Source organism: Capra hircus, unplaced genomic scaffold, assembly GCF_001704415.2.
Source record: "Capra hircus breed San Clemente unplaced genomic scaffold, ASM170441v1, whole genome shotgun sequence".
Lineage (NCBI taxonomy): Eukaryota > Metazoa > Chordata > Mammalia > Artiodactyla > Bovidae > Capra > Capra hircus.
In genome coordinates this window covers 5,475-18,640 of record NW_017203460.1, presented here as the reverse complement: position 1 = coordinate 18,640, position 13,166 = coordinate 5,475, and the positions used below count along the sequence as shown (strand labels likewise).

At 41.1% G+C, this 13,166-nt stretch overlaps 1 protein-coding gene across 1 annotated transcript; it reads right to left on the bottom strand.

The window, feature by feature from the left end:
- Positions 1–7,240: 7,240 nt before the first annotated feature.
- Positions 7,241–12,680, bottom strand: LOC108635087 (cytochrome c oxidase subunit 7A2, mitochondrial). The gene is made up of 4 exons (XM_018045379.1): positions 12,646–12,680; positions 11,427–11,516; positions 9,171–9,255; positions 7,241–7,565 (listed from the first exon to the last, which is right to left on the bottom strand). The coding sequence occupies exons 1-4, from the start codon at positions 12,661–12,663 to the stop codon at positions 7,507–7,509; spliced, it is 252 nt and encodes an 83-aa protein (XP_017900868.1). The 5' UTR covers positions 12,664–12,680; the 3' UTR covers positions 7,241–7,506.
- Between the last annotated feature and the right edge of the window lie 486 nt (positions 12,681–13,166).

Below are 13,166 nucleotides of genomic sequence, written 5' to 3'. Positions count from 1 at the left end.
AAAGCAAAGGAGAAAAGGAATGATATAAGCATCTGAATGCAGAGTTCCAAAGAATGGCAAGAAGACATAAGAAAGCCTTCTTTAGCGATCAGTGCAAAGAAATAGAGGAAAAGAACAGAATGGGAAAGACGAGAGATCTCTTCAAGAAAATTAGAGATACCAAGGGAATATTTCATGCAAAGATGGGCTCAATAAAGGACAGAAATGGTATGGACCTAACAGAAACAGAAGATATTAAGAAGAGGTGGCAAGAATACACAGAAGAACTGTACAAAAAGATCTTCATGACCCAGATAATCACGATGGTGTGATCACTCACCTAGAGCCAGACATCCTGGAATGTGAAGTCAAGTAGGCCTTGGAAAGCATCGCTACAAACAAAGCTAGTGGAGGTGATGGAATTCCAGTTGAGCTATTTCAAATCCTGAAAGATGATGCTGTGAAAGTGCTGCACTCAGTATGCCAGCAAATTTGGTAAACTCAGCAGTGGCCACAGGACTGGAAAAGGTCAATTTTCATTCCAATTCCAAAGAAAGGCAATGCCAAAGAATGCTCAAACTACCGCACAATTGCACTCATCTCACACGCTAGTAAAGAAATGCTCAAAATTCTCCAAGCCAGGCTTCAGCAATACATGAACCATGAATTTCCTGATGTTCAAGCTGGTTTTAGAAAAGGCAGAGGAACCAGAGATCAAATTGCCAACATCCGCTGGATCTTGGAAAAAGCAAGAGAGTTCCAGAAACACATCTATTTCTGCTGTATTGACTATGCCAAAGCCTTTGACTGTGTGGATCACAGTAAACTGTGGAAAATTCTGAAAGAGATGGGGATACCAAACCACCTGACCTGCCTCTTGAGAAATCTGTATGCAGGTCAGGAAGCAACAGTTAGAACTGGACATGGAACAACAGACTGATTCCAAATAGGAAAAGGAATACATCAAGGCTGTATATTGTCACTCTGCTTATTTAACTTATATGCAGAGTACATCATGAGAAACCCTGGACTGGAAGAAACACAAGCTGGAATCAAGATTGCCGGGAGAAATATCAATAACCTCAGATATGCAGATGACACCACCCTTATGGCAGAAAGTGAAGAGGAACTAAAAAGTCTCTTGATGAAAGTGAAAGAGGAGAGTGAAAAAGTTGGCCTAAAGCTCAGCATTCAGAAAACGAAGATCATGGCATCTGGTCCCATCACTTCATGGGAAATAGATGGGGAAACAGTGGAAACAGTGTCAGACTTTATTTTGGGGGGCTCCAAAATCACTGCAGATGGTGACTGCAGCCATGAAATTAAAAGATGCTTACTCCTTGGAAGAAAAGTTATGACCAACCTAGATAGCATATTCAAAAGCAGAGATATTACTTTGCCGACTAAGGTCCGTCTAGTCAAGGCTATGGTTTTTCCTGTGGTCATGTATGGATGTGAGAGTTGGACTGTGAAGAAGGCTGAGCGCCGAAGAATTGATCCTTTTGAACTGTGGTGTTGGAGAAGACTCTTGAGAGTCCCTTGGACTGCAAGGAGATCCAACCAGTCCATTCTGAAGGAGATCAGCCCTGGGATTTTTTTAGAAGGAATGATGCTAAAGCTGAAGCTCCAGTACTTTGGCCACCTCATGTGAAAAGTTGACTCATTGGAAAAGACTCTGATGCTGGGAGGGATTGGGGGCAGGAGGAGAAGGGGACGACTGAGGATGAGATGGCTGGATGGCATCACTGACTCGATGGACATGAGTCTTGAGTGAACTCCGGGAGTTGGTGATGGACAGGGAGGCCTGGCGTGCTGCGACTCATGGGGTTGCAAAGAGTCGGACACGACTGAGTGACTGAACTGAACTGAACTGAGCGAATAAGCACTAAGTCTGCTTCCCATTGACACCTGTCCTCATACCTCATTTACTACTACAACCAATAACCCCAGCCCCATGCCATTTGGTTCCCCCACCACCACCACAGGATTCGTTACCTGCTAACGTAGCTTATGGTGAACAGTATCAGATTCGTGATTTCCAAAGATTTAGCTTCGGAACCAGGGACCAAGCTTGATCACGCAAGGGCTTCTGTGTAGCAGAGTTTTATTAAAGTATGAAAAGTGACAGAGAAAGCTTCTGACACAGACATCAGAAGGGGGCGGAGAGTGGCCCCCTCGCTAGTCTTGGGAAGAGAGCTATATACTCTTTCAATTGGTTATTACAGTAAATCAAAAGAATGTCTCAAGGCTGTAAAGGTCTTACCAGACTCATTCCCACAATTTACATTTTAAGATAATGGGATTAGAACCAACAATAAATAAAGATTTTACCAGACCCACTCTCTAATATACATTTTAAGATGACAGGATTTGTCAGATCCCCAAGAAGGAGAAATATGTCCTCAAGTAAGATACATTGTTGTCATATAATCATTGGTACAGAATTTAAGAAAAACATATCATTGAGCAAGATGAATTGTTTTGTCGTGCAATCATCAGCTCTGGGCTTAAACAAAAGAACATTTGTCCTTTTCTTCTCCTTGAGGACTCCAGATCCCCATAACCTCCTTGAGAGCCCCAGACCTGTCTCTCCTCCTCAGGGACCCCCAAATTACCAACCTACCAACCTACCTAGGAATTGACTCTCCCACTAACATAATGTACAATTTATCTTTATGTTTTATTAACTGTCTTCCTTGCCACCCCCTCACTCTAATGGAAACTCAGTGAGGATAAGAATCTGCATATTTTGTTCAACAATGATTCCCAGGCACCCACAAGAGAGATTGGCACCCTGTAGGTACCCAATATATGTTAACTTGTGGTATACGTAGAAACAAAGTCCTGGGTAGTGGCTCATGAGGTGTTGCCCTACACATGGGTGCATACAGGACCCGAGCAGTGGGAGTCCCAGGCTAGATGTCTGTGAAATCAATCGGCAGCTTTGGGGAACTTGTGTATAACTACCTCAAACGACAGAAAGTGAAAGCCGCTCAGTTGTGTCCAACTGTTTGCGACCCCATGGACTATAGTCCATGGAATTCTCCAGGCCAGAATACTGGAGTGGGTAGCCTTTCTGTTCTCCAGGGGATCTTCCCAACCCAGGGATCGAACCCAGGGCTCCCACATTGCAGGCAGATTCTTTACCAACTGAGCCACAAGAGCAGCCCTCAAATGGCAGAAAGGGTTCTGTAAACCCTGAACCAAACGGACTATAGCAGCATTGTAATTTGTTTCTATCACTCGTGTTCTCCCTATTTGCATTCTTGCTGGTTTGAAACATTCCTGTCTGCTATGAGAAACCAGTAGCGGCTGCCTTATTTAAGCGTATAATTGGTTTGGAGTAAATGGTCAAGGTGTGGTCCTAGATAGTATAAGAGATGAAAACAGGAAATCCTGCTTTGGTTGGTTCTTGCTTGAGAAACCTACTTGAACTAACTTAAGCACAAAGGGAAACTTATTTGATGATGAAATGCAATCAAGCCTATGAGCAGGCACAGCTGTGGGCATTGGCGGCAACTACAACCAGGAACCAAAATGCCCACAGGTCCTTCCTGTCTCCTCCAGCTTGGACTTCATTCTTTTGACAAACAAACTGGCTGGGGGAAAGCCCATGCCCTGTGATGAACCTAGAGGGGTGGGATGAGGGTGATTCCTGCTCTCGTAGGTCAGAGCCCAATGCAACAATGTAAAGCAATTATCCTCAAATTAAAAATAAATTTGAAAAAACTGACTAGGGCAGAGACAGTTACTTGCCAACTCAATACCGTCTCCTGTTACTAAACAGAACTCCAATTTTGCTTGGTAATAGGCCCAGCTAATACATTTCTTAGCCTCCTTGAACGCAGACACAACCATTTGGCAGAAGATCTGGCCAAAGAGATAAAAGCTTAAGGCTTTGGTGGGGCTTCTGAGGCTCTTTAAATAGAGCTCGCTTGTTTAGCATGTGGTCTTTACATCAATCTTCCTTCTTCCTGCACGAAAACAAACACAATAGCAGGAGTTGCAGCAGCTATCTTACAAGGAGAATGAAAGCCATGCGCTGAGGATAGCAGAGCCTGAAGACATGTCATGGATGAAAGCGTGACCTGTCTTACCAGCCCTGACCAGCTCATGGACCCTGCACTGTGCCCAGTTGACAGGGATGAATTGAAAAGATACAGTTCTTTCTCTCAGAGGACAATAGAAGTACCTAGCGTTTACTGTACACTTGGCATGTCAGAAACCATTTTTTTGCATTGCATGCATTAGAATAGCCATGTGCAGTAGGCATTATTCCATTTATGCAGATGAGGATACAAGTTTAGCAAGGCTAGCTACCACGGTCATCTAATATAAAGCTTGAAGCTGGGTCTCCCGACTTCATGATCTGTGACTGACTACAGTGCTGCACTTGTTCCCAGTCTTATCAACAATTATTAACTCAAATTTGAATTCAAAGGCATGGAATTCTCGACAAAGATGAATACAGGAAATGCTGGGAGGAAATGCTGGGAGGAAAGGGAGGACTGTCAGTCTCCAGCAGAACCTGGGGCACTTTCCCAGATACTCAGTCAAGGCTGAGCATGCTCGCACCAAGCAGAGGCGCACGTGGCTGGTGACGAACGTGGACTTCAGAGCTCATGTGCAAAGAGGGAGAGACAAATGTTAAGCGGGCAGGTGGACTGCAGGCGATACAGAGAGATCAACGCAAACCTGAAAGATGGACATGGAGACTGTACTGATCACCCTTTCTCAAGCCTGACAGGCCAGGGGATGAAGTCTGCAGGGCACTCAGTTACCGACAATGCTTCCAGCAGCGCACTGAAGCTGTCCCAGCCAATAAAATTAAACATCCGATATGATGACGTATACTGGAAAGACCATGAACTTCAACAATTCAAGATAAACTTAGCCTTCAAGTCTTGCTGTTTGTATCTGTGGGTAAACTGCATGCCCTGAGCTTTAGCTTTTCAATGTAATTTCATCTAGAACAGCTAGACTATAAATGCAATCCTGAGTACAGTACTAACATAATTTCACTTAAACATATCTCCCATGGCGTTTATATTAATGGGATAATATCATCATAGAACTTCTTAATAGCAGATACTATTCTCAAATAGTAGAGCAGCAGATACTATAATGAGGGCTTTCCTGGTGGCTCAGCTGGTAAAGAATCCACCTACAATGCGGGAGACCTATGCACAATCCCTAGGTTGGGAAGGTCCCCTTGAGAAGGGAAATTCTGCCAGTATTCTGCCCTGGAGAATTCCACGGACAACAGTCCATGGGGTCACAGAGTCAGACATGATTGAGCAACTTTCACTTCACTATTCTCAAAAGAATATGTGGTAAAGCTACAAAGGAGATTGGAAATGACAAATGTTTTTGAAGGGCACATTTTTGATACTCCTTATGAGCTGTTCTATGGACACTTGGTCGGTCTTCGAAATTTATCAGCAAGAGTCATCTCTCCCTTACTAAATGCTAAGTGCACCAGGTAAGTTGACAGGCTTCTACCCAGCAAACCCTCTTCTGAGATCTTACCCTTTGTCACCTTCCCATTTCCACCCCTCAGAGAAGGCAACGGCACCCCACTCCAGTACTCTTGCCTGGAAAATCCCATGGACCAGGGAGCCTGGTAGGTTGCAGTCCATGGGGTCGTTAGGAGTCAGATACGACTGAGCGACTTCACTTTCACTTTTCACCTTCTTGGTGAAGGAAATGGCAACCCACTCCAGTGTTCTTGCCTGGAGAATCCCAGGGATGGGGGAGCCTAGTGGGCTGCCGTCTACGGGGTCGCACAGAGTCAGACACGACTGAAGTGACTTAGCAGCAGCAGCATTTCCACCCCTGCTGACTGTGCAGAATTTTAGAGTGAAAGGCAAAAACTTAATTACAGCACTTAAAAATATTTTTAAGTATCTTAAGCATTTAACCAACTTCTGCTTTATCCAATCACGTGTATTTCCTCACTAGATTTCATTAGAAATAGATAAGTACCTCACAGCTCCAAGAGATAAAGGCTATCAAGGATACCAAGCTGGACTTCTTTTTTTGCTGTACAAAAGTATCTTTCACATCATGTTAGAAAAGCATTTCAAATCACATGGATGAAATTTTCCTTTATACAATGCTGATTGCTATGAGGGGCTTCCCTCAGAGCTCAGTCAGTAAAGAATCTGCCTGCAATGCAGGATACTCAGGTTCGATTCCTGGGTTGGGAAGATCCTCTGGGGAAGGAAATGGCAACTGACTCCAGTATTCTTGCCTGGAGAATCCCATGGACAGAGGAGCCTGGCAGGCTACACAGCCTAAGGGATTCCAAGAGTCAGACACAACTTAGTGACTAAATCACCACCACAATGCTGATAAATGTAACTAGTTTCAAAATATTATCAGTGGCTGCTTTTTCGCTCTGAATCATAGAATTGGACCAGATTCCATACCAACTTCAGACCTTCCTCCAAGTTTAGAAATGTCTAATGATACTCATTACACTCCTTTCAAAAGCAGTGTTGTCTGCTGTTAGTAATGAGATTCTGTAAGAGGCTGGGCCGACTCCTGCATTCAGTAGCAGGTTAGGTATATGGCTCCCAAGATCTGACTTCCGAGATTCAAGGCTGAAACACCTTTTATCAGGTACCTGTTGAGATGGATTTGTATAATAAGCCTCAATGTTTTAAAAGGCAAAGATTTGGTTTGGCTATTTCAGACTTGACTCTATTTTTCTAAATATACTGACTTTCTCAACTTTATCCAGAAATTGAAGTTTAGAAAACCATTACTCATGGATTGCCCCGAGGTCTGACACACCTAGACTCATCTTCATGGGCATTACAAGTGCACGCCTCGCAGAGGAGATGACCAAGTCCGACTCCTTCTATTCCCCCAGAAGATTAACTGTGACAGATGAAGCATTTTAAGGAAAGGCACACTTCACATTATGGATCAAACTAACATGACAGAAGCCCACTCTGAGTGTGAAAAGAACAAGCGCTGGATTACTTTCCAGCTACTCTGCTAAAGCCTATTTCACACTGCAGAATACATCCAATATTCTTGACCATAAACACACAGCTAAGAGGAAAAAAAAACTTGAACCCCATGAGCCAAAAATAACCTGCTTCTACTAACCTCAGGTACTAGCACATCCCAGGATACAGTACAGCACGGAGGAGGAAGAAAGACTCTAAGACTCTCCATGTGTCAAGCTCTTTTAGAGCTGAAGACCATTCCCTGTTGTAATCTGAAGCTGCTAAAAATAAAGTCACTAAAATAATACCACAACAGTACTTTATATAACCTAATGACAAAAGAAACATTTTTTGCTCCTTACCAAGGTTTATAAGGCTGATATTACTGGTATAATGTATCCTAAAGTGATAAAATAAAAAAAGGCATGGTAAAGACTGCTTTATTGGTGGCAGCTAATACAAGTCAATAAATATTGATCCCCAAAGAACTCAGTTATGTGTCAGATTACTGGTCCACAGAGAGCTGAATGGAATTGAACCAACTGATTGCTGGCAGGATAAACTGAAGTCAATCCTGCTTCTTGGGAAATGAAGCCACAGCCAGTTCATACATGGCATATGCCGTTCCTGAAAAATGAGAAGAGACAAAATAAGAACTTAAGAAACCCTGAGGTTTGAATGTATAAACTCAATATTCCAGCTAAAAAGTTGGAAAGGTAAAGTAAAGGAAATCTTGGTATTATGACTACTTTTATGAGAACATACAAAAGTATTTTGATAGATGCTGGCAAAATTTAAAATATATACAAACACATTTAATATCATTTCAATATTAGTTAACTTGTATAGGAAGTGTTAGACACAGTAAAATAATGTATTTGCTAACTTAATGGCATGTAAAAATTTAAAATAAGATTAAGAATATATAACCTAAGATTGCCTGAGAAATGCTAAGAATGATTCAAAAGCCAAAGAAGGTCAAATATCCAAAGCCTTCCCTGAAGTGTATCATCAATATAAAACCAAGGAAGAGTGACATATAATTTTTAAATAATCAAATCTATAAGAATTTCTAATTTAGGACTTTACCTTAATAAAGCCCAAATGTCACTCTCTGGTTATTGTCCATAAACGGCCCTTCACTACATTCAACTCAAGTCAAAGAAGGCACCTTGGCACAAGCAAGGGACTTTGTGATTAGAGTTCAAATATCAGCTATTCCACAAAGAAGTGGTATTATCTTGGGTAATTAACACAGCCCTTCATGGACCACAGCCTGGTCTCAGCGAAGGGGCTTGCATTAATTGAATGAATCTATGAGCCAAGCCATGCACATGACCCAAGATGGATGGGTCATAATGAAGAGTTCTAACAAAACATAGTCCACTAGAGGAGGAAATGGCAAACTGCTTCAGTCTTCTTGCTTCCCCCATGAGGGGAGCCTGGGGTGCTGCGGTCCATGGGGTTGCAAGGAGTCAGACATGACTTAGTAACATGACTTAGTGACTGAACAACAACAAAATTAACGCAACTTCATCTTTAAAAGGAGGACACATTACAGACTTAATACAAAGGTTATAGAAACCCATGTATGCGGCTTTCCTATCAACAGAACAAGCACACAGTAATCACTAATATTATGTTCCCTTCTCCCCTAGGGAGGAATCATTCAAATTCCTAACTCTGCTTCCTAGAACTCCAATTTGTGATACTCTAATCACAAATACCAATTTGTGATTGCTAGTACTGAATAATGGACCCACCCAATTCACAGAAAAAATATTAAAGTGCTTTACATGTAGGGAAAAAGTACTGTCTTGCAGAAGGTTTTATTTCCATCATAAATACATATGTACATGGTTTACATCTAAACTGTGTTTCTATTATGTATCCCAGTCAAAATACGTAAGAACCCCTGTTACAGGAGATGGGGAGCAGCAGCTATCTTTGACTCCTCCAAAGGCCTGCACAGCCACCAGAGGCACGTTCCAAAAGCCACCTCTATCACAAGATAATCATCAAACTTCATTGGCTTATTTTTTTTTAAGACACTAAACTGTTCTTATACAATGTGTATCAATCATCTTCTTGAGTCATCGTATGTGAAGCAATTAAGACCTCAGGTTCTGGGGACAGACTGCCTGTGTTAAAACACTGGCGTAGTGAGAGCAATGACGTTGTTAGCTATCCCTACTATGACTTTGCTACAGAGCAAACATTCCACCAACTTACCACCAACTGTAAGAATCATGGTGGCTCTATACAGGAGGGCATCAGCTATCCCACCCTTCAGATGCACTGGAATTCCATTATCCTCCTAGGATAAATAATAATTAATACATGTGTCATTTGCTTCCAACTAAATGAAAAAGATTAATCCATTCATATGAAAGTAGTGGCTTCTTAGACACCTGGAACTGAAATATTTTAAATATCAAAATTAAAAAGGACTGTAATTTTCCTGATTCTTTCTCTACTGCAACTACTGTTAAAATAAAAACTCCTAAAAATAACATTCTTTATCTTTTAAAGTTAATTCCAGATCTAAAAAAGATGCTCTTTCCAAGGAAAATACAAACAGTATAGCTATGAAAATATATTGACTTCATCAATTTTAAAAATGTAGTAATCATCAAACTTTAGATTTGGTTATAGGGATCTTCCTTCCCTTAAAAAATGGGGAGAGTATTTTGGTTTATAACCCTAAATTACATCTTTAGTGCGCCCATCCAGCACCTGGCATACAGTAGATATTCTATACATCTACTCAATATGTTTTATTTTTTGTAGCATACGACAGAATTTTTTTTAACCATTTAAAATTTTCTTTATGAAAAACCAGAGATCACAATAAAACAAAAAATCAATAACCTAACTACTTATAAAAGGTAAACTGCTATGTGCCATTAAGTCTTTCCTCATGAGAAATCCACTACTGACAGCAAAATACATAGCCTTAATTTCTTAAAGCTCATACTGTCAAAGCTTCTAAATTATGCACATACTTACATGAATGAGACTGTGCTATATAATGATCTGTCACACTATTTTTCACTCAATACTTATGTTAAAAACCACTGTTAGTCCATTTAAACCTACTTTGTTCCTTTTAATGGCTATATAGCATTCCACTGTGTAAAAAGTGTCATAATTAGCCAATCTTTTATTAATGCGTGTTTAGGTTGGGATTTTTTTAATATTAAAATCCCATAATGAATAACAGCCTATTTCCTACTTTTATATATTTATGCTACTATTCTGTAGGAAAGATCCTTTTTGCATGTGTGTGTAATTTTTACTTTTTTGGTCACACCTCACAGACGTGGGATCTTGAGTTTCCCAACCAGGGATCCAACCCATGCCTTCCGCATTAGAAGTGCAGTTTTAACTCTGGACTGTCAGCAAATTCCCTATGTAGCAAAGATTTTTAAAATGGGAGTCCTGGATCATAGCGTATGTAATTTGTTTCTAATGATACTTTCAAACACCCTGTAAAATTTCTGTACCAATACTACCACCTGGCATGTATCAATGTACTGTATAGGAATATACATATATCCCATACCTGGCTATCATAACCTATTTTAAATCTTCTAAAATTGTGACAATCAATCAGGGGAAAAAGTAGCAACTTCGTCATTTTAATTTGCATTTCCTACTGATTTATAGCTCTCTGTATAATAAGGATATTGACTTTTCGTTAATTTTAAAACTTTTCTCTCAATTTGTCACTGAGCTCTTGTAACCACAGAACATTTGAAATTTTCTTGTCACCAAACTGCGCAATTTTTCTCCTTTACAGCTTCTAGGCTTTGTAAAGACTTTCTGAGGATGGCTCCTAAGATTAAACCTGAGTGTGATAATCATTCACAGATATATTAAATGTAAACAATGTACACCTTAAGTAAAAATCAGGTACAACCTAAACACATACAATTTTTACTTGTCAAACATACCTCAGTAAAACTGGAAAAAATTCTCCTATATTATCTTTTAGTTTTTTTTGAGGGAGAAGTATTTACATCTAAAAGTTAATCTTTTATAAAATAAAATAAATCTATATAAAATATAGAAGGGCTGTAACTTTACTTTCTTCCTAAAAGCCAGCCAATTTTTCCAACATCAATTTACTGCATCCTTTCCCCACTAATATGGATACACCTTTAACGTGTATCAAGCTTCTATGCATATATTTGCTCCGTTTCTGAGCTCCTTCTGTTTGTCCACTACTGTGCAACTACCCCAGAGAGTACCAACCCAAGGTGACCCCTCCAAAAGAAAGTGTCTTGACCTTTACCCTTCCCCCCTCATTTCGTCTGCTGTCTCAAAGGCCTCCTGGTTATATCAAATGCCCAGTTCGCTATTAATAGGCAGTTGCTTATTATTCTTTTGCTAACACAGCAGGATTGCTAACAAGCAAATTTACCTCCTACCTCCAACTTTCAGTAATCTAATTTTACAAGTAACACCTATAAAATACTTCAATACCTGAAACAGCTTTTGTTTCTCTGGAACCTTATTTTCAAACTGCCTGCGTGAAGCAGTACTTATGGTCCTCTTAGCAATCTGACGGAGAGCCTGAAATTTAAAAATCCATGTTAGACTTAGGGCTTAAAGAAACCCCTTAACCATTTCTAATCTTTAGTACTACAGAAAAGTGGAACTGACAGTTAAAACATATCTGATTCGTCAATAACAAAGCTATAGACAAGCACTTAGGTTTCCTTTGTTTCCTGTCCATTGCATTTTACATTGCATTCTGAATTACCAAATACATTCAAGAGGAAATCATGTAGATTTGGAGCGAAAAAAATCATGACCTTTACCTGAACTGAACCAGTAACAATATATGAGGAAAACATACTGATACATAAATATTATAAAAAATAAACAATGGTTACAAAATAACACTAGAATCAAAGTTTTTTATTTAACACTGTACCAGATTATTAAAAACCTATTAGTTGGTATCAAATAAACTGGCATGATTCCTACTTAATCAAAATGCTTCCCTCATTACATTTTTCCTCAAAAATCAATAGGGATAAATCTTTTACAAGAGAGACTTGCGTTACATATCCAGTTGGATTAAAACAACAAATATGCACTCCATTTTCTAAAATAAATAATACATTGAGAAGATGAAAACGACCACGGTTACATTTTCCTTTTCGTTCTCAAAATTTGGGGGAAACTATTCCGCATGCTCAAAGTCGGTGGAGGAGTAGAAGGACACCGCGGAAAACCGCCTGGTGATAGCAACACGACCCTTCGGCCATGAATGCTCCTAAAGCCCCACCCAAAATTGAGTAGATTGTTTTCAAACTGCCTTCTGACACCCATAAAGCCTACAACCACTGAACTCAAACCTTTCAGTATCGGAGGCTGTATCCTTCCGAGGCTTCCGGGTATCAGAAACTTCCCACCTGGACCCTCAAGACCAGGGTGGCGACTAAGAGCCCCAGGCATGTGTAACGCACAACCTTCCGGCCTCTCCCAGGCTTCTCCTCTCCCTACAGCTATTCAGCACAGCTTGGGGCGAGAGGGATGCACGGAAGGGAAGGAAGGTCAAGCGAAAAGGACACCAACCAAGGTGACTTCCGAAGCCGCCCTCTCCCTTCTCTCCCAGTTTTCCGTCGTGACTCTCCAGCCTCCGCTCCCAACCCTCCCGCCCTACATCACCGTGGCTAGCCGAGCAGCTCCTCACCAGAAGATTCCGCAGCATCTTGGCTCAGTTACTGCCCACCAACCGCGGCAACTGACCACCACAACGAGAACGCCCCACGCCGGAACCGGAACTACCTTCTGGCCTTGCGCAAGCGCCTGGAACCCAAATAGTTCCGGGCAGAGGCGGGCCGGCACTCCTAACCATAGAGAGGCAAAAGAAAAGAGAGGGCGGTCGGCCAGCTGTGGCCGCTCTAGGCGGCTGGCCGTCTCTGCGCTTCGGCGTCTTCGCTGAGCGGCGGGATGGCCCAGGAGCTGAGGCTGGGGAGACACAGACTACTTTTGAGACCGGAGAGCAAGCAGTGAGGAGTTACGTCCTCTTTTTAAATAGCTTGGATAAAATTAATATGAAAGAAATTAGTTTGTGTATTTTGAACAAGAAGGCGTAAAACTGAGCAACCTGGTTTGGCTGGATAAAATACGAAACAAAAAGGGTTAACTCCTCTTACACGGATACAGTCAGTTTTGTTTGTTTTTTCTCCATTGTCGTGAGACCGTTACTGT